The sequence below is a fragment of the Dendroctonus ponderosae genome, unplaced genomic scaffold, assembly GCF_020466585.1.
Source record: "Dendroctonus ponderosae isolate FM_Combo_2020 unplaced genomic scaffold, Dpon_F_20191213v2 Dpon_F_20191213_1, whole genome shotgun sequence".
Lineage (NCBI taxonomy): Eukaryota > Metazoa > Arthropoda > Insecta > Coleoptera > Curculionidae > Dendroctonus > Dendroctonus ponderosae.
The window spans coordinates 47422311-47444515 of record NW_026017110.1 but is presented as its reverse complement, the minus strand read 5'-3'; the positions used below and the strand labels follow the sequence as shown (position 1 = coordinate 47444515).

At 34.8% G+C, this 22205-nt stretch overlaps 2 protein-coding genes across 5 annotated transcripts in view; both read left to right on the top strand.

Moving 5' to 3' along the window:
- Positions 1-7699, top strand: part of LOC109540808 (angiotensin-converting enzyme) — a 68077-nt gene extending 60378 nt beyond the window's left edge. For all 4 annotated transcript variants that reach the window (XM_048670546.1, XM_048670549.1, XM_048670545.1 and 1 more), the window contains exon 11: positions 6157-7699. In XM_048670546.1, coding sequence (XP_048526503.1) covers positions 6157-6460 — 304 coding nt within the window. In that variant the 3' untranslated portion in view covers positions 6461-7699. The remainder of the gene's footprint in view (positions 1-6156) is intronic.
- A 5311-nt stretch (positions 7700-13010) lies between these two features.
- The window catches only part of LOC109534225, a 15072-nt gene continuing 5877 nt past the window's right edge, over positions 13011-22205 (top strand). The window contains exons 1-5 of the mRNA XM_048660466.1: positions 13011-13451; positions 13527-13615; positions 17153-17279; positions 20786-20942; positions 20998-21705. Of these exons, the coding sequence (XP_048516423.1) occupies positions 13425-13451; positions 13527-13615; positions 17153-17279; positions 20786-20942; positions 20998-21705 (1108 nt within the window). The 5' untranslated portion in view covers positions 13011-13424. The remainder of the gene's footprint in view (positions 13452-13526; positions 13616-17152; positions 17280-20785; positions 20943-20997; positions 21706-22205) is intronic.

Below are 22205 nucleotides of genomic sequence, written 5' to 3'. Positions count from 1 at the left end.
ATTTGTCAGTGCAATATTGATTTTGATGAGCAGTTTATAAGTGAATTTGATGCGAAGAGCCATACTTAGAACTTGAAAATAATTAAGCAATAAAGCGAAACATTCAAAATGCGCCATTGAACCAGGCAATCTGAGAAAGGAACACTCAAGGAAGGACGGCAATTGCACTATTAAATAATTAATTTTGGGACAAAGATGGCGAAAAAGATGAAAGGTCCCGGGCTTGTTATAAACAGCCCGACAACAAAATGTCTTTAAATAACCCATTTTTTAAACTTTGATGATCACGGTTAAAATACGTCGCATCGAGGCAAATGGCAATTTTAAACACCGGCCACTTGAAAATTTATTTTTGTTTTGAAACTAAGACTAAACTTGAAACTAAACTAATGTTCTAAAAAGCAGCTCAAAAATGAAAAGCTGCAACAGCAGAATTTTCCTAAACTCAACTTTTGTTGGAGAATAGCGAAGAGAGAATAGAAAAAGAGGAGGAAGTAAATATAAAAACTAATTTTGATTTATTATCCTGACTGCGTGTAATTGTTATTATATTTTTTTGTTCCTGGGTTTCAGTCAAAATTTGAAATAAAAATGTTCATATTGTTTATTTTATATAACGTTTCGGCGAGACAACAGCGCCATCATCAGATTTAAAATTCGACACAAACCCATAATTAGGAAACATTAAATTCTTTTTAGGCTTGGCTGTCTTGAAACCTCACATTTGCTTTCAAGACAGCCAAGCCTAAAAAGAATCTAATGTTTCCCAATTATGGGTTTGTGTTGAATTTTAAATCTGATGATGGCGCTGTTGTCTTGTCGAAACGTTATATAATATATATAATACATTTATAAGCATGTTTTGTTTGCATTCAAAACAGTTTATTTTGTTCCTTAAAATGTTGATTTTGCTTTGTGAAGGAGTTTATCTTGGGTGATTTTGTTAACAGGTTCTGAGAAGGTTGTGGTCTGCATTGCTGCTTTTGCCCCAAAGATTTTTGTCCTTATTTCAAAAACGTTTTTGCCATTTTTCTCGAAAGTGTAGAAGTGTAGGTACTTGGTGCCTGTTTATCTCAACTAACTTGCTTTTTATTGCCTGGCAAAAGAACATTTCTGCAACCCACACTCAAAATTGCTCCATTTTTCGACCCTATGCTTTGTAATAGAACAGTAAAACGTCCACATAGTTTTCTCAATTTTGAGAAATATTCATGCAAAATACCAGGTCCTATTATCAAACAGCTTATGACCATGACCAGAATGAAACGCGCGTAACAGTTGTTATTATTAATATTAAACACAGATATTTCGAATTAAATTGCTGTGCGCAAACAGCTGGAAATTCTTTAAAAAATTTTACTATTCTGCAACGCGGCCGCTATTGTATAATCGCAATAACACGAGAAACAAGGCATTAAACGTTGCCCAATCGCAACATTCTGAAATTTACTAATTAATAAAATGGAATGCCTTAATAAAAATCGCAGCAAACAATAAAGCAATAAATCTCAGTTTCTCCGCGGTTCGGGTTGTTCGGGGTTATTAATAATATCGCTCGAACAATGCAATTGTCCGGGTTGTTTCATCCGGAAACCTTGAAACATGGTTTCGCAAAAAACAAATTTGGAAAATACACGCCAGTGCCCGCACACTGAAACTGCTCGTCACCCTCTAAGTGATTACGTAAAAATTCGCAATTTTAAATCTAATGAACGATGTCATTGATGTTTTCCTGGTTGATCTGATACCTCGAAAAGCAGCCGGGCATGATACGGTTGGTTAATCAGCTAGGGTTCAAAAACATCTAAATTTCTTGTGACTAGTCAGTCAATTTTCATTATTATTATTGTTATCATACTTTTCCTGCTTTCCTTCTGGACCCCTATAACAATTACAAATGTATCTAAGTAGAAATGCTTAGAAAAAAATTTATCTAAGCCAAACACACACTTACTTTCAAAACGAGAGCAAAACAAAAATGCGGTAGTAGATACCTGTGTGCGGCTGGTTGTTTTCTTTCAATTGCGTATTCGCTTTCCAACTGGAATACTAATAAGTACATTTTGTAGTACAAGCTGCAAAGTCCATAGGATATAAATCTGGCCAGTATGCCACCTGATTAAGTAAAATTGCATTCAGGAAGTGAACTGCATTCGGTCGATACGAATCGATAAAATACACGTTCAATTCTCAGGCAAATTATCTGAGCTGCATTCGAAGTATCTGCATTGTTGTCGACTTTTCCAAAATACTGGTAGCTAGTTGCAATTAGTTATTTTCATTGGTTTCAAGCAAAAATGAGTTCCGATAGGAATTTCTGCAACTTTGGTTGGTGCTTAGTTAAAGTATTGCTGCTTGCACTGGTTTTGCCTCAAAAGAAGCAAAATAAAGCCAAACATTCTTGAAGCTTTCACTTTCAGACTCGGTTTATTTTAAAGCTGGAACAGTTTCTGACGCTTTTTAAACTTCGTTAAAAGCGAATACGTTCTTATCAAATAATATTTAGGAGTGACATTAAAGGCTTGCATGTTTGTAATTTTTTTGCACTAAACCGAGTGAAAATGTGTCTTGAAATTAATATAAAAGAATTTTCAAAAATTAATTTGCCAATTGAACGAACAACAGAGTAGCTATGCAAAATACAGGGTGTCCCGTAAGCACATTATCAAAAGGATACTGCGATATTAGCATCAAAAGAAGATGATCTCACCTAACTTTTATTAACAAAAACTGTCTGGCTCCTCTGCTATTGATGGCCAAATTTCTTCAAAAAATTATCTTGTTTGAAATATCGGGAGAAAGGTATGACGTATTTTAGTGAATCTCGCTGTAAATTTATTTCTATGTAAGACTCATATTTTGATGAAACAATCGAGTTTATCCGTTTTGGACAAGTGGTGAATTCTTGAGTGTAGTGGTACAAAAACTACCAGAACCTTTTATTTGGTAGATTAAATCAACTCTTTTTTTAGTTAATACACTAATCATTTATTCACAATTTTGTGCTCTTTGTAAAATCTTGTAGCATTCATAGTTTTTGCGAAAAAAATATTTCTGTTTCCTTGCCACTTAACAGTGTTAGAGAGACATTAACTGCAAATATCGTGATACGAGGCATAAAATAATTGTCAATCAATCTCACCAATTCGGTTTGAATTACCTTTTCTAATAAAGAAGCGACCCACATGGTCAAGGTATTAGGGTTTTGCGAAGACAACTTGCGTTTACTCGCCTGATAAAACATTGCAGTTAATGTTAACATTGTTAAGTGGCAAGAAAACAGACATACTTTTTTTGCGTAAAAACTATGAATGCTGGAAGATTTTACAAAGAGCACAAAATTGTGAATAAATGATTAGTGCATTAAGCAAAAAAAATGAGTTGATTCCATCCACCAAATAAAAAGTCCTGGTAGTTTTTGTACCACGACACTCAAGAATTCACCACTTGCCCAAAACGGGTGAACTCAATTGTATAATCAAAATATGAGTCTTACATACTAACAAATTTACAACGAGTTTCGCCAAAATACATCGTACCATTCTCTCGATATTTTAAAAAAGATAAATTTTTTGAAGAACTTTGACCATCAATGGCAGAGGAGCCAGACATTTTTTGTTAATAAAAGTTTGGTTAGATCGCCTTCTTTTGATCCAAAGAATATCGCACCACCTTAACGTAAACCGTAAACAAAATTAATGTTACAGTAGAGCATGAACAAACAATCGCTATAGAACTCTTCAAATGAAAAAAAACACATTTATTTCTTGAGAATGCAGATTTATGAAACTGGAAAGTTTTTTGAGCATTAAAGAGGGCCATGGAAAAAATCTTCCTCGACGTTTCGCAACTACAAATGGCTTACATCTTCAGATGTGGTTTGTTTACAGCATCAACCATGTCTGAAGATGCAAGTCCAAACCAGATTAGAAGATCAAACATGATCTTCAAAAATGGAAATGTAAACTTTGAAAGATTCGATTTGCATTTTTAGATTGCGAAATTTCGAAAGCGATTCAACAGTCTAAAATTTTGTTTTTTTCTTGCTCAAAAGTTTTTATTTTATGTATGAACATTTTTAATTATTCTGCACACAATTTGATGTAGAAGTTGTGCCGTGTCTTTCGTGCATGATACTGGTTGAGGCCTAAAAATATGTGATTTTCATTTAATTTCGTCTATTATTAATCTCAACCAGCTTTACAACCAACACTTTTCTCGATTTACTTTGTATTCAGATGCTCTCGAGGTAGTTTGATGTAAAAGTTGTGCCGAGCCCTTCGGGCACGGCAATGGTTGAAATTGACTAAGAGGAAGTTAATTCAAAAACTACAGTTTTTTAAGCCTTAACCAGTGTTGTGCCTGAAAAGCTCGGTACAACTTCGCAACAAACATTTTCCTCGGTTTGCTTTACATTCAAGATGCTCTGGACGTAGTTTGATGTTAAAGTTAGTCTTAATATTATGTATTTTCCTTTCAGGAATAAAAATTGACAAATTCGAATTTCGAATTAGGAAAATGCTTTCTTGCTTTATAGTATTCAATATTTTTATAACGTTCGGAAACTTCAATAGTTCAAAATCTGAGCTCAAGAAGTGTTAAACGTGAAAGGCAGAAGAACGAAAAGTGCGCTTTAGCTAATTGGGTTATAAAAACGCCATTTTCAAAAGCGGTGCTTACAACTGCTAAAGGCCCATTTAAACCAAGTTTTTCCCAAGTTTTTCGAGCTTTTAGCAGCTCTGAAGTTGCAAGCCACTCATGCTTACGAAGCGTCAGGAAGAAATTCTGACCCGAAAAATGCATTGAAGAAAACATTTATTTTATACTTGAGACTCAGAGACACAAGTATTAAAGCTAATGATACTGTTAGTTTGGGTTAGCAAGTGAAAATTGCACTAAATTGCAAGCAATTTGAGAGTATCTGGGAAAAAAACGAGGAAAAATATGGACACTTATATTTCCAAACGTGAAGGTTGCGAAGAGTGAAGCAAATGAACAAGGGGATAAGTTTATTGCAATATTCCATAATATTTTCAACCCGCAAATTATTCAATAAAAAAATCAGCAAATATAAAAATGACTGCGAGAACGCAAAAAAGAGTATAACAACGATTTGTGACGATATTACCAGTATTACTAAATTATAAATTTATTAACAAACTAGTACATTTTAGCATCTTGCAAAGCAAGTGCAACAAAACGCGAAGATCCAAAAGTAAAAGATGAATTAACGAAATACAAATAAAGAAAAAACCCAGTATTAAGACAGTCAAGAATGTTTAACCTACGAAACGAGACCGTAAAAATCAACCAAAGATATATGTATAAATTGTAAATTGCTAATTAAAGAATCAAAGAAATATTAACAAACTAACATATAAGAATGTGAACCTAGAGCAGCTAAAGTTCATTTTACGTACAACACAGTTAATTCGCTTCGAACTGATTAGTTAGGTACCCATTATATTGACTAAAGAAATTGAAGTAAACTCTAGAAAAACTCATAAAATTACATCATGGAGCTTTGATGCCGATGATGAATGTATGTAGTCTGAAAACCGTGCAGAGTAAATCAACTCTTAATCAAATAAAAGTACCGTTACTAAGACTCGATGGTTGGTTGCGTTACTTCCTTTCCATATTTTTTCGTTTTGGCGAGCACTTTTGAATGCTTCAGCCAGCATGAAGCCATACTTTCAAGGGCATATAAATTAGCAGTGAAACCTCTCAAAAGAGGCACAAAAATGATTCGATTAAGCGTTTTTGCTTAATTCCTTTGTTTGTCGGTTCCCTGCTCGGCACTCCGGCAGGACTTAACGAAGTAGGTAGGGCCTACCATGCTCCTGAATTTGATCGAAACCGTTTCGATTATGTAACAACATCACGTTTGTGAAAGGAAATGATCCGATAACGTGTTGGAATCAATTGAAATTGACGATGCAGTGGAAAAAGTCGAGGATAAATTTGACACCAAATTGGAAAATGTACTATTGATAGACTACAGCAAGGTTACGAATTTCTTTTCTAATTCCATGCTTTGTTGCAACGAACGTTCGAATCCGAGCGTTTTGTTCGTGCTGGTCTTTTCCCGGAACTGAACTGAATTTTAGTTAATATAACAGAAGGCAAAGAATTATCACAGACAGTTTTTCGCAGACAATTAATGGAGAAAGGATCGTCCCAATCTTGGCGGGACGTGCTATTTCAGGCCACTGGCGACAGCCGATTAGATGGGAGCGCGCTCAGAGAATACTTCCGACCGCTTGAGGATTGGCTCAGAAATGAGAACCTCAGAACCGGGGAATTTGTGGGATGGCTCTACGATGGAGACTATTGCAAGCAGAGCATTGAAACGGCTGGTCTGCAGGTTTATGGGGGATTTTACAACGCGTGCAGTCAACATTTCGCGAGCATTTTTATTTTGTTTGTCTGCCTTCTTGTATCGAGAATAACTAGATGAAGACGTGGTATAATTTTTTTTTCTTTTTTTTTAGTTTCTGTTGAATATCTTATTTTCTTACAAGTTTGTTTACTTTAATTAGATAGTTTGTACATTGTGTGGAAGACATATTAGGCAATTATTATGTTATGTATTTGTAAATATAGTGCGTATTTTGATTGTTCTTGTTTATTTTTTTATAGCCTGTAGACACTCATTTTTCGCACATATTTCCAAATAATTGCTGTCTTTGGGAAATAATCATAACACAATTGAATAACGTAATTATTTCGACCGGTCCAAAATGTGATTGGATTGACTATACTTTATGTACATACGTGTAAAAAAAAAGGAGATAGTTTTTCCTATCCCTTTCCATTTTGTATAGAGAAAATGCTAAGTGGATCAAATTTATGAAATTTATACAGCATACAGAAAATTAAGTTCAAACGCGAAACTTGAAACAAAAAGCAAATAAATATGTTTTCAGATAAAACCAGACCATGAATCTGATCTGATATCCGAAGGATCGCTTAGTTTTCGATTGAAACTTTGGCTATTAACTTTGTAAACCCAAAACTTCTCACTTCTCTCTACTGAAAGGTAAACATTATCTTTGCCACTTTTGTATGAATTTTTAGTAGAGGTCAAATTATTAACAAAGTTAATGGCATTAACTCAGAGAGCAGAAACACCTCAAAAGCGCACCTCAACACAGTGTTATTCAGGCCGCCTAGCTGGAATAGCGTGTCAAGTTGTTGACCTCTTTAATATTCATTATACAGGGTGGCCAGGTAGTCAAGAAAGTAAAATTGTTACTTCGCGCTTTCTGTAGTCTGAAAATCACTGCCAATGACTGTTTAGAGCTAGGTAGAGTAAGTGGCTTCTACTAGATGGGAGATTCTGGATAATTATCACTATTCTCAATGTTTCATGAGATTTCAAGTGACTACTTTGCTTGAGAATGTGGCCTTATTGTTACTAGATTGCGCCAATTGAATATCACCACTTAATTAATGATAATTACTATGAAGTTTTTTGTATTCACTAGTTATAGATCGGCATTCACATAATGTGAAATTAGTTTTAAGTTTGTTTATGTGTAGTAATAACCAATGGCATTCTTCTTTCCCATCAAATTCCATCTTCCATTACTGTTGGTTGATAGCGTGCTGTTTTCTTAGGTAGCTAAACCCAATTGCAATAAGGTCTGTGTGTTCTGCATATAAAGTTGATCAATAAAGAACCATTTATTGCATCTTTCACTTGTTTTTGTAACCACCCTTTTTCACCTCAATAAAAGGAGGAATGCCCGTCAGAGGGCGCTTTTCCCGATTTTAGTTTAGTGTATTTCCGTCAGAGGGCGCTTTTGTCGATTTTAGTTCTAACATTCACTTCAGAGGGTGGACCCAATCACCGTTAACTGCTTTCTTATGCGATGTATTTATTAGACGCAGCTGAAATGAAATGGATACAGTTCAATATTTATATTATTTATTTATTAGGTTTATACATTTTTTTTCTCTAATAACAAGTATACATGCACTTTAAATGGTATACTTTTGTACCACCTGGCTTATTTTGAATAACATTCTAAAATATTAACTCTTCAATTAAAAATAACAGATCTCAACAGCACAATCTTCTCTGAAAGGATTTAATTCCAATAAATTGTCCTTGTTATTTTTCAAAAAATCAGGTTTGCGTGTTAATCTTCAACTTATGTTTTGCAGTAATAGACAATTTTGTATTAATCCATTAACTTGATCCAACACTTGATTAATTTAAATTAACTATTTTAAATTAAACATTTAATGAATTACTTCTCATACAATTAAAAAGCAATGTTCAGCCTTTGAGCAAAAATTGTGAATTTCTGGGACAACTAAGCGTTATTACAGCATCTATCAACTTTACAATGGTAAATTATTTTTTATTTATTAATATAATATAATATAAACGTTGGCTGAATTTTTATTTAGTGGATAAATCTTTTTCACATGTAACCATCTATTTTTTTTCTGTGAGATTATTGAAAGAACAAAATGTATTTTAATGTATATGTAAATATACCGCTCAGCCGCAGTTTCCAAAAGAACTTAAATGGCGATTTATTGAAGAATTCCTTAAATTCTTATCAATGTTTGTCAAAAACATTATACAACGATTTTATTACTGTACGTAGTTCAAACGATAAGTACATGATTAATGCAAAAGTAATCAGTTCTAAACTAAGTTTAATCCTTTTTTTTCAGCAAGATATAACTCAAATCGGAAAAAAGTACAGGCTGAAAATAAGAATTAAAAATCCTTTCAAATCAGTTGCCAGGTCACTCAGCGTACAGTGAGCCAATAGGTAAATAGGTAGATTTCGATGTGACTTAATTATTAGTTGGTTAAATAATATTCAAAGTTCTCACTATATCGTAATAATAATAGTAATACTTAAAGCAGCAGCACTTTTACCTTACTTAAGTGTCACCATATTAACAGTAAAGTTGCAATTTTCCATTTGCCAAAGTTGCATTCGGAAAAGACAAACATTTCCAGTTGGACAGTGAAAATGTTGTCAACTTAAGTAATGGCTTTGAATTTTGTTTCTTGAGGAAATATTTCCGAAAATTACCAGAGATATATAACCTATAGAACAGAGGATTTTCCTGCCGACAACAAAAACGTCGAAGATCCAGGAATTTGGATCGACAAGGTCCAAAGGCTCGACTGAAAAATAAAGATAATTTTATATTAGACAAAACCGCGGTGGTCTTTGCCTAGTATTGAAATTGAATTTGAAATTGATTAAATAAAAAAATAAAAATCGAAGAACATAGAAAATTTCATTACAAGAACAAATAATTTCAAAATCAAGCATACTTTCATTACGCTCTCTGAAACAAACACGTTTATTCGACTAAATGCATCATGTGCCTGTGTTTTTACTTATTTTACCTTTCCATTTTTATCTGGGCGTACATTTAATTTGTGTACAGGGCTGGAAGTGTTCCAATATAGTAACTAATAGCTTGGAGCGTCCGAATAATAAAAACTGGCGATAATTTTAATAAAAATGTTTGGTCCTCGCCAACCTCTAGCGCCGCCACTGTGTTTGAGTAGGGTCAATTGCCCAGTGAATGAACAAATAAGACAAGTTTTAGATTCACACTTCTATCACACTGGAACAATAAGAGCATAAGGGTTAAAACTGCAGTAAATCTTTATTTAGTTATTTAACTTAGTTAAAAACTATGAAATAACAACTTACTAAAAATGGATTTTGAAGAAGGTGTCCAAATACCTAGTGAATGAACAGGTAATTCCAATAAAAGAACAGACAAATTCGAGTTAATGAACAGTATCATATTTTCATTGTAAACTAGTTATAGGCCACTGCTGGTCCTTACATAAGTACCTACTATGTAATTTGTATTTGTATCGTATTTTGGCTCAAGTATCTTCTTTAAAACTTGTTTCTTCTTATACCAAATTCGATGATTTGTCTTAGGACATATCCAATTGTTTCCATTTTTTCTCTGGATGACACTAATTTCGTATTCTTCGTTCTCTCTATCCATATCTTTTATTACTCCTAGATATTGTTTGTTACCGTAAAGAACCAGAACGTAATCTCCAAGCGTAAAATTTAAAAATGAGTGGATACATTTTTCTAAGAAGTATTTTTTACATAGGTATTCTATTTGGTGTTGTTGTATCCATTTCTGCTTCAACATTCGGAAGTTGTTCATCTTTTGAAACCATTGGAATTCCTGATATTGACTTTCGACTTTCCTTTTTCATTTGCTCCTGTTTTTCACAGGTGTTCCACGTTTCCTCTTTCTACTTTGTTGCAAAATTGCAAAATCCAAATAGCTTTAGGTTATAATGAGATTTATGTCTATCAATGAACAGGATTACTGGAAATTTAGTGCCCTCTTTAATAAGCCAAAGGTAAAAGACGTTGACGATATATTCAAAAAATATTGGACTGCACATCCAACCAGAGTCAGATCGTCCAATTGGCCATACTTCTGGTACAGAAAGAGCTAGTCCCTTGGGTATTCGTTAATAAGGGAAAACGATCGTCGGAGGAACTACCGTTCCACTTGCTGCATAATTGCAAAGAATAGTAATTGATTCTTTTTCATTTCCTGGTGCAATTTCAGAGAGGCTTCGAAAGTTTTTTCTTGCAGGCGCCAGAACTACTCTCGGTTGGGTTGATATTTTAACCCCTGTCTCATCGGCGTTGGATATGCGTGAAGAATCCTTCATCATTTCCAACAAATTCTCGGTTTTTAAAAACTATCGTAGGTCTTCAAACCATTTCCGAATTGCCACTTCGGTTACTGAAGCTGTACTTTTTGAAATTATTTCCGTATTTCGTTTAGCAATTTCGCTGTGTCTTCGGAGAAACAATTGTAGCCACTTCTCCCCCGGCTTATCATCTACAAATTTATTTTCTCTAGGGGAGGCCTTTAATACTTTTTGAACCCCGGATTTAACTTCTTCCAGATGGATAGGAAAACCTAGTTTGGCTTTGGCCAGAATCCAGTTAGTAAGTTTTGTTTTGATGTGGTCGGAGGGCCCATTTTTCGCTCGATAGGGACCTTTTTCTTTAATTTATTGGGTAAAGTTGACTTTGGGATTCCATATTGTAAATGTGCTTTATTTAAACTTATTTGTCCAACATTAATTAAACTTAACGCAGTGGATAAATACTTTTCTGTGTATTTAAAGCGTACGTAGTTCAAACTCAAACTCAAACTCATCTAGAAATTAATTGCGTTCCAGTGAGTAAACTCCAGTGAATGAACGGTGTTCGTTTACTGGCTGGTAGATATCAGAATCAGTGTATCAATATCAGTGGAAACATCAGAATATCGCGAGTATAGCAAACTTGTACTACTATAAGATATTTTTAAGGTTGATTTTGCAAATTTTTTAATTTAGGCAAAAAATCCAGTGAATAAACCCCATGTTCGTTCATTCGGTTGATGATGAAAACGTTAGCCAGTACATGAACCCCTTAGACTTTAGGCAAAATATGGAGATTTGAAGAAAAAAGTATTAAGAATGTTTAAATGCATATCTTTACATGCATAAAATGTCAAGTTTATAGAACTGATTCTTTTTAAGATAAAATACTTTTAACAGGCAAGCTTTTGCACCAAATGCGAAATAAGAATGGCGTCTTTTACGTTAGCTGTAGGCAGTGCTGCAACAGTTCCACTTGTGTCAGGCAAAAGAAACGGTTCTTAAACAAGCCAATGAATGAACTGTTTAGGGGACATGTGCATGAAATTTTAGAAAGAGCTAACTGTACTCTCCCAAATAATATATTCTCATTTTTCATTTTAGTGTTGAGCGGTGTTCATTCACTGCGTACTGTTCATTTATTGGGCGATTGACCCTATAGCAAAATGAACGGCAAACATCCGTGCAAGTAATTCAACTAAGATATTTAATATACAATTTTTGCTTCGTTCTTAACGGTTCTTCTTACGGGCATGGTAAAAGAATTCTGGAAACAGAAGGAAAACCAGTGAGAAAGAAAAAGTACATTCAATCACTTTCCTAGTTTTTATCCCACTCGCGTTCAAAGCTTAATAAGAATTTTATTTGGTGGTTTTTCTTGGAGTTGGAGGAAATTCGTTTCTCCACCACTTTTAACTCGATAATATTCAACGACGCTTAACCTATGAATATTTTTTCTTATACGCAACGTCGAACTACAGAAAATAAAACCAATTAGGAAGGCGAAAAATTGGCACATGACCACTAGTGGGTTTACTGAGGTTCACTTGAAGAGTACGTGAAGGCGGATTTTTACAAAAACTGTTGTTACCATTGAAATACATACTAGCAGCATATGTTCGTAACCCATTTTTTTTCACTCTATCATCGCAAACCAATTAACACCAGATAAAATCTCTGTTGGTTTACAGCATCTTGAGAACCATTCAAATGTGGGTTCTTTTGTGTGCAAAAAGTGCAATGACAAAAGAGATAATAGTGTGAGAGTCCCAGGAATGTCTTCTGTCGATATAATCGAAACTGATTGGCTTATAATTGCTGGCGATTTTGCAATCCGAAATATTATAACGCCTGGATTGGGGACAAGGTTGCTGACTTGATTAAAACGGTTTTTGCGCCGGATTGTGCGTTGTCCGATACTAATTAACTTTACTATTACGAAACCGATCACTTTCGCAGTGGTAAACAAAGACCATCCGGCTCTTCAGCTCGCGCGAAAAAAAGGGTGACCGTTACTTGTCGTTGAAATTCGAAATCCACCCGGGCGAGAAACAAATCAATCAGCCGAGTTAAACGATTCTTTGCGCAACTTGGGTAATTGTTAATAATCAACAATACTATTTACCCAACACCTATTATTAAGGTGAATTGAAGGCGAAGTGATACGGTAATAAGATACATAAGCGTTCCGGTCACTTTCAATTTATTTTTCAGATATCGTGCCGTACTTAGGGAGTTATTACGGCGGCTGTTAAGTCATTTCAGCCGCGAGATATTGAAAGATAACGGGCAGCTGGAAAGGGCATTCGACCGTAACGCTAAGAGATGAAACAGGAAAAATGCACAAACAACCATTGTTATGCAACTGTTAATTAGCTTTTTTGAGTATCGGCATGAAAGGGACAAAGAGAAAACGCTAATAATGATCGCTTAATGAGATGGAAAGTTAACTTCAATTAGTTGGTCCAATCGGTTGCTTTTTCCCAATTGAATGTACAGGAAACGGGTGGACTGGACGTGGATATTTCTAAGTCCAGGCCTGTTTTGTATGAATAATGCACGCTCCTGCTTGGTACTCATCTAATTGAACGACCATGTGACAGCTCTATGAGTTTTTCAACAGTATTTTAAGCACATTGAGATCGGGCATTTACTAGTTTTATTTAGCGCGGTGACCGTTTTTCGCCCAAAATGCCTCCAAAGTGATTTTTTAAGGATGGACTGTTAAGTGAATGCAATGGATATAGTGAGAAAATTTGACTTGGTAAGGGTCTCTATCCAAGAACAGTATGGGAAATTCTCAGTTTTTTTCAATATGTCCACGAACGATTGTTTTCAGGTAACTTTCAGTTTCTTGGTGCTTTTGATGATTGTGGCCAATTTGGAAGCAGCTTTGTTGGGAGACCATGTTTGCCAAAAGGAGATTATGTAAGTCTTTACACTTGAAGAGTTTGTAATATTCACACTTGGTCATTTTTTACAATATTGGTGATCTTTTATAGGTTTCGAATATTTTTGTTTTTCGTAAACTCCGCTTAAGAACAACTTGTCTCATTTAGGCCGGAATTCATTGAAAGTTCTTCGCGCAGTTTGAAACCACTTCAACCACTTCTTTTTTATGTCAATGTTTTAAATCTTTTTTTCTCAATGAGTTTTTAACCGTCATTTTTCAATTTTTACAAATCTGGCAAATTGTCTAGACTCTAAAGTTCAAAGTTCCACAGACTGAAACATCTAAGTTTCTTCTTCAGGTCAGCTAATCAACTTAATTTTTTTGAGAAAAATTTCCGGTAACAGACTTTGAAGCTGAAGAATTTACAGTTTAACTCAATGTTTGGTGCTTCGCAATGGGCAATTTCTATGACTGTTATAACAAAAACGTGCCTTAATTCTAAATTCATGTTCTGTTTCGTTTCTCAATCTGAAAAACCGATCAATATTCCAAAAAAAAAACACTATTTAATACTCTAGCAAGAAAAGCAAATTAAAAATTCAACTTATAACAACCAGTTTTTGCGATACTCATAATACAATCGTTTTAATTAAAAAAAAATCTTCTAAGGTTTTTTATTTTTGTCATAAAATACTCGGAGCACCAATTGAATTAAACGTGTTATCAGACAGCATGGTTCAAAGTCCTGCAGATACCGCAAAAAAAACCAGTAATCTCCAAACTCACATTTTTAGAGTAGAGTAATTGAGACACCCTGTATATTAGAAAAAATTGAGTAAGACAGTTTTAATACCTTCGGTAGATTTAAATAATTTAATTAAAGTTTTTTAACAGTGCAATTGTGAAAGTTACTCTACTTTGTGAGCCTGGATAACTGGATTATTTAGGACATTTATTAATAACATTTTTAAAATTTCTTAAAAATTTCAGAATTTTCCAGTTTTAGCCCAGTTACTCTTTCTTCTAAATGCACAATTTTCACTTTTCACGTTTCACTTAAAAATGCTGACAATCTTAAGGTATTTTCCGCGAAAAATTATGAAATAAATTGCGAATTCTTTGAAACAAAAATCCAATAATTTTCTATAAAAAAACGAACAGAATAAGCGAAAGTTTGTATAATAACAGATTATTTGGAAATTTCGTCACCTCCATAGCTCTGAAGACTGTAGAGTTTGTTAAAAAAATGTAATTTTTTAGTTTTAACTGATTTTCTTTCCTTTACTTTCTACTCAAAAACGCTCCATTTTACAGTTTCACTTAAAAGTACTGACGATCTGGAGGTCTTTTACACGAAAAATTACAAGATAAATTTATAAGTTCGTAAAAATTTTACAAAAACTTTTTCAGCGTGGAATTCGGGACAAAAACCGAAATAAATTCCTCCCATTTTTTCCCGAAAACCATTAAGGATTTCTTACAAACCGATTTCAAAACTAAAAGTTTTTAATTGAAAACGTAAAAGTCTCGGGTCTCGTAAAACTTAATACATCACTTATGACTCACGAACCGATGAGTTATAACTTGTTAACTCAGAGAGGGGCAACAACTCAAAGCACAACTCAACACAGTGTTACCCAGGCCTATTACTTTGGGTAAAGACATTGCTTTGTTCGCAGCTTTGGAAGTTTCACCATCATCATTCTTCTGTTTTTTACCATTTTTCCTTTGATAGGGAACATTTTGATTTGAGTAAATACAAGCAGACTTTATTCGTGCACATTCGAAAAGACATATTAATTGAAAGAGCACAGAGAGTGAGGAAATAAGCTGCAGTCCAAAAAAGTTGAAGTAAATGTTGCGAGGAAAATGTTACGGTGCATAAAATTTATATTTTTCAAACAGACGATTACAGATTTAATTTACTCAAGAGAGCGTCCCCATATTGCCCGCAGAAAGATTTAAACTTTACCCAAGAAAACTAAATAAAAACTAAACCTCTCGATCTAAGACCTCGTCGACTCGCATCTGTACAGTCGATTTGCCGCAATCTAAAGTAAAATATTGTTACAATTTTAATTGCGCATTTCATGCGGCTACAGAAAAGTGGTTGTTGCCAGCATCAGTTTTCCTCATTATTGCATTCTTTAATGCGTTTCGCTCGTGATAGTTAACAGATTCCCAACCAGTCGTTGACTGAGTTATTCTAACGTGCACACGAAAAAAAAATGGTTGTAAAACTTAATTTTCCTCGTTACTTGATCGTTAGTAGATCGGACTCGCGTCCATTAATCAACTCGTAAAGTTGAATGGTCAAGCTAATGCTATTGGAAACACATTTGCCGATTCAATTGATAATTTTCTATGTAACTGAAAACACTTCGAGTCTAGGTTTTTATTGATTTCGTACGTTTCGCTAGCAAGAGTCATTGGAATGTTCAGATGAACTAAATACAGTGAATCAAAGAATCGGTCTTTCTGTATTGAAGTTTGAAAATTTGGCCAAATGTACCTTTGAAGGCTTGAAAAAGACCGAAAAAAATTCCACACTTCAACGCAAAAAGACCGATTCTTTGATTTCATCCAGTGTGTCCACACTCATTCCCATTATTTAAATACAGCGAGTTGACTAATTTGATTCTAACTAGAATGTAGAGATTGTCAAGAAAACTAGTGGAAAAAGCCAATAGATTGAAAAGGAAACAGCATGCAAACTTGTGAAAACCGCAAAATAATGTCGTTATAATCATCAGTGATATTTAAATAATTTTTAAAAAATCAGAAATAAATCAATAAGGAACCATCTCTCAATGCAAACTAATTTTTTTTTCAATTGAACCCGCGAAACTTAAAGAAAGGTAAGTTGCTTATTTCGAAGATCTTTAACTGAAAGCTCATTCGATGCTTCGCATCTGGCGAAACAATTTGCTGTAAAATACTGCTTACATTTTAATTACACGGTTCTCGAGACCACAGAGAGGAAAATCGTTACAAATTGCCCAAGTTTATTCGTGAATTCTTCATTGGGCTTCTGGTCTAATGGATGCAGCTTCTGCAACAATTCATTAACCATGCAAGATCAGTTAAAGTACCTCCGTTGAAGAACGAAGAATTGCTTCAAGCACATTTTCCATTTTTCTACTTTTTCAATTTATCTCTGAAAATGTTGGGAAATTTTCCAGAGATTCGGAATGATTCTTGTTCTATTTCTTTTTCTCCTTCAGCTTGCTGGTTCTTCTTATTCAAATTCGGAGATCTCGACGTAAACAGCCAGCATTTATTTAATGGGCTGTTTGTCTGGTCTTTCACCTAATAAGTCCTTACACACATGATCGCCTATTAAACTTTTACTTTCAGCTACTGGTCGAGGGAATGTGCAATCTACACGCTTGCACCATACATGTGTACATGCACGGATACGCTTCTCGAAATCCAAAAATGAGGAAAAACCGGTATTGCGCCAGATCTTTGTTCATCGCCACATGCCACAAGCGGGAAAACTGCACAAAATATTCTGCCAGTTTTTAGCCATTGTATCATTTGGTAGCTGTAATGTGTTTTCGCATTTTCAGAGTTTCGGACCTAATTCCCACATGGACGCCGAAGAATCAGACGATAAGAACGTACCAGTGGTGCATGAGTATACCGCCTCGTTGTTCAGTCTACTCAACCAGATTCGAGAATGAATTCCGACTTTCCGTAAGTGCCAAAGATAAATCGCTTATCCTGAAACGTTTACGGTCTTGTTACTTAACGCGGATTGCAATGATGGAAGTAGCAGATGCAGATGTGCCAATGCGGCCTTGCATCACATGGTGGAATTATTAACTCAAATTTATGACAAAGTTGACCCTATTTTGTTCGTAATCCTAACATTACCTAAAAAAGCAAATATTCAGAGGAAAAGTCACAGTTAATTGCAGTAGAACCCTGCATATGCATGAGTTAATGTGGCATTGCGGCCGCATCACTTATCCGACATATCACTGCAAATTTCTTCTTAAGCAGGATGTTCTAATTCGATTAGGAAATTGGGTACAATCTTCCGAAGCGCATATCAGAGGGGTCCATTTGACCGCCGAAATCAGCCGAATTCCACTTCAGGGCTGCTTGAACTGGGTGTTTATTTTATTTTCTCCTGCTTTTAAAGTCTATATTTCAACGATATTATTGCATAATTGCGACATTGTTTAACACTTGGAGCCTGCTCGAGCGTAACGCAATTGTTTTCCTTACGGCCCTTGCACCAGGCTTTCTCTAGCTTTTTTATGTGTGTGTGGGTTACTCTACTTGGCAATTTACATGAATAAAGAGCGAATGTAACGGCATTTTTTAAGTGTCTGAGTTTGGCTCATTAATTCATTCTCTTCATTTGGCTGAAAGAATTAATTGGTAAATTGCGCTTGGTCTGTTGCTTGTAACTTGGCTTATACAGGGTGTTTCAAAATTGGCGTCATTCCTTTTAAGGCATTATAGGGGCTCATGTGCAGAGCACGAGAAAAATATTGCAAAACAATTTTCGAAAATTTCTAGAAGATATTAACAGTTGGTCCCATGTTTGATTAGTAGTAGGCCTGGGTAACAGTGTGTTGAGTTGCGCTATTGAGTTGTTGCCGCTCTCTGAGTTAACGAGAGTTAACTCATCGGTTCATGAGTCATAAGTGATTTATTAAAGCTTTACGAACCCCGAGGCTGGAATTTTCACATCTAAAAAAAGGTTATTAACATTTTTTCTTAGTAACGTTTTACTACTTTGCTCAAACAACTAAAAAAAATAATCTAGATTTTCCCAGCAACAGAACTGAGTCCAAAGAAAGGCGACGAGTTTTCTTGTAAATACGATCTCTTAATTTTTTTGCAAAAAAGATTCAGTTTGTCAACATTTTACAGTAAAACGTTGGGAAAACGCGGTTTTTCTGTTTAGAGACAGTGTTGTTTAGAAATATTGATCTAAAAGTGAAGAAACTCCAGTTTCCAAGAGTTTTCCCAATAAATGATTATAAACTTTCGCCTTTTCCGTTTGGGGAAATATTTTTGGAAAAAGGCCTAGAAATAATTATTAGGGTTTTGTCTATAATTCGAAACTGTAAAAAGTTTTCCCCAATTTTTTGCAAAGCGGTTAAGTGTTCCAATAAAATGTATCTTATAGTTTTTCATAGACAATACATGAAGATTGCCACTATTTCAATTAAAACTAAAAAATAATGCGATTTTGCGTAGAAAGAATTGCTTAATAGAGACCTTGCTAAAACTGGAGTGACCTGAAACTTTAAAGAAACTTTGGAAATCCTCAGAGCGATGAGGTCGGCTAGTTTTTCCCATAATTTTTTGTAAACTTTTGCTCTCTGGCCGGTTTTTCAAGATAGTCCTAACTACTTTCGGTACAAAACGGAATAAAATTATTTGGTTTTTGTGTCAAATTCGAAGCTGAAATGGGTTTTCTCAAGTTCCCTGTAAACCGATGAATGAGACGAATTTTCTAGCAAAATCATGTTTGTCATTTTTGTCTGAAAACACCCAATTATTGTCAAAAAAGCAGAAAATCATCGGAAAATAATGCTTTTTGCATAAACTGTTATAAACTTTCGCTTATTCTGTTCGTTTCTTGATAGAAAATTGATTGATTTTTTTTTCGAAATTCGAAGCTGCAAAGGGATTTCAAATCTTTTTCCAAAGCGACGAAAGATTCGAAATTTATTTCATAATTTTTCGCGGAAAATACCTTAAGAATGTCAACATTTTTGGTTCTGGCATATTAATCTTGTATATTCCGGTACAAAAAAAAACGAAAAAACAAAAAAACTGTCCAAAATTGTTTACAATTTACTTCTTTTTCTTTCAGCTTTTTTTCCTCTGCTTTCCGAAAATATCTTTTTGGTTTGTATACCATTACAATATATCGGGTGTTAGTTAATATTTTATTTCTCATTTAATTAATGTGTGATATATCGAGCTAAGATTGTCTGTATCTGATCTGAAATTCATGACATTGTGATGTGTTTTAATTTGTATCATTTCATGGACTCTTAATTCAAACAAATTCTGTAACATTTGAGATGCATGTTGTGCTAATGCTATTCCATTTTCGTAAATTTTTCTTAAGCTAGATTTATGTTCGCATATTATTTTCTGTAAATATTGCCCTGTTTGACCTATGTATGCGTTATCACAGTTCAAACAGTCTATTTTGTATACTACATTAGGTGTGTCGAATTTATCAATATTTGGTTTAAATTTTGTGAAACATTTGCTAAGTTGTTTTTGGTTTTTTTTGTTATGTTGGTATTATATGGTTTGAGAATATTTTTTATTTTTATATTAATATCAGGAATATATGGAAATGATACATATTGATTTTACCATCTTTTCGTTTATTTATGTTGTTCCAATTGGTGTTATTACACTTTTTTATATTTCAGTGGTGCATACGAATGATAGTTCAAACATCTACCAGATCATACTTCCTTTGTGTTTCAATTTGTTTTTATTTTCCAATTGTTGTTATAAATAATTGTTAGGTCCAGAAAATTTGTGGATTTCTAACCAGTCAGTCTATTTAAATAATTTTTTGATAATTTTTAAATAATTTTGACATTTTTAAGAAAATTTTAACATGTCTTGATATGTATAATCTTGGTGTGTTTTAATATGTAATCTAATAGACTGTTTAACAACAAATAACGGTACCGTTAAAAATATTCAGTTATTTGACAAAATATTTTGACTATTTGTGATTTTAAGTGAACTGATGATGGCGGAAAGAAAAAAAAACCGAAACGTATTCTGAAGAATGAAATAAACTGTAATAGGGCAGGAAATAAATGACTGAAACTCAGGGAACCAATTTGTATCAAAATTGAAGCACAATCAGGAAAAGCAACACGATTATTCAAGTCGTCCAAGATCAGCCCAATTATTGCGCCACTGAATTTTCAAACGAAATCCGCGCAATAAAGGCAATAATTGAGCCAAACCAGCCCGATAACGGCGATTGCACCACTTGTACTCTACCATACTTTACAACTTCGTGCGGAATTCTGGTATAATGTGGTGAAGGGCGCAACACCATTCTGTAATGCGAAAGGGTAACCTTGCGATCTCGTTTTCTGCCATATTTCATCTATTTCTGCCGTCTATTTACATAAATCAGCTCGTGTTGTAACGAACAATCGCCGGCTGATGCACTTTTTCTTCGGCCATATTAGTTCATCAACGTTACCACTTCCATTGAGACTTGTTGCGAGGGCTTCAAGGAGGAGAACAACGTCTGCGTAAGCATCTGCGGAAACTGCCTGAACGGATTATGCTCCAATAGCAGTTGCATCTGTCGCAGTGGATGGGATGGACCAGAATGCGAAAATCGTAGGTGCTCATTTTTCTTGTCAAAGTAACTTGACCTAACCCTGATGGTTTTCAGCCATTCTTCCCACTGAACTTTCCACAGTTGGTCCTCCTAATGCCTCAACTGAATCAACCCCTAATATCCAAAAGGAGTTTAGTTCCCTGTTGCCGTTTGCAACACCTACAACTCCACTAGACGGTATTCAACAACTAATTCCAGAACCTCCTGAAGACATATTAGACACAGAACTTCCTTTCAACCCTGCTTCAACTTCAAGCATGGAATATTCCGATATTGAACTTGAAGGTTCTGGTTCAACGTCCAGATCCACGTTGGAGGCGGAGGTTGCAGTTAAAAAACTGGATGACATTGATGACAAGAAGGAAAATCCCAGTGCAGATGTCGACATTTTTCAAGAAGAAACTATTGTTCAAAGCACACCAACCCCCATTTCGGTGCTAATAAAGCCCCTTGCACAAGGGCATAAGGAGGAACAGCGCATTCCGAAGGAAGCCCTAATGGGTCAAAAATACGAAAAACGTGCGTCCATGGAAAACTTGACGCAAAACAGTCGGTTTAGTGTAACCGAGGCTTCACATCAGCACTTGATCTACAGCATATGCGCAGCCAGCTTGATCAGCTTTGTGGTATTGGTGACGGTCGTCACCTTGTACGCAATGAGAGCTTCCAGGAAGAAAATTGAAACCTCGACAAAAAGCGTCCACCAGGAGATGGCAACAGTGGCGGTTTACACCAGCAGTATTTTCCATTCTCCATTACCAGGTGAGTTTGACAGTTTCTAGGATCGATTTATACCCGCGAACCAAAGTTGTAGTTATGGCACAGCTTAAATATCATGATATACAAGGTTGCTCATTAGTGCGTCAAAGTGCGATATCTCAGTAAATATGAAGTTTACAAGAAAATTCGTCCAACGAAAGTTTTTCACGTTTAAAAGGTCCACATTCTAAAATTACTTTCCAATATACAGGGTGCATCATAAACGTGTGGTAGTTACCAACTCTGGTTTTTTAAATGAAACCCCCCCTTTTTTTTGTTATTTTCAGATTGGCCGTTCAATTTTAATTTATGTTTGTTTCAACCGTTTTACCTGAAAAATTTACGATTTCCGAGTTATTCGTAAAAATGTGAAAGTTTTGACAGCTACTGGGTTCCACAGAAATCGACGCTGTACACTACCCGCTGCGAATTTTGGAAAACAGTTTTCAGCGATTCTAACAGAACATCATGATCTACGCGTAGATATGTTTTAAATTATAAGG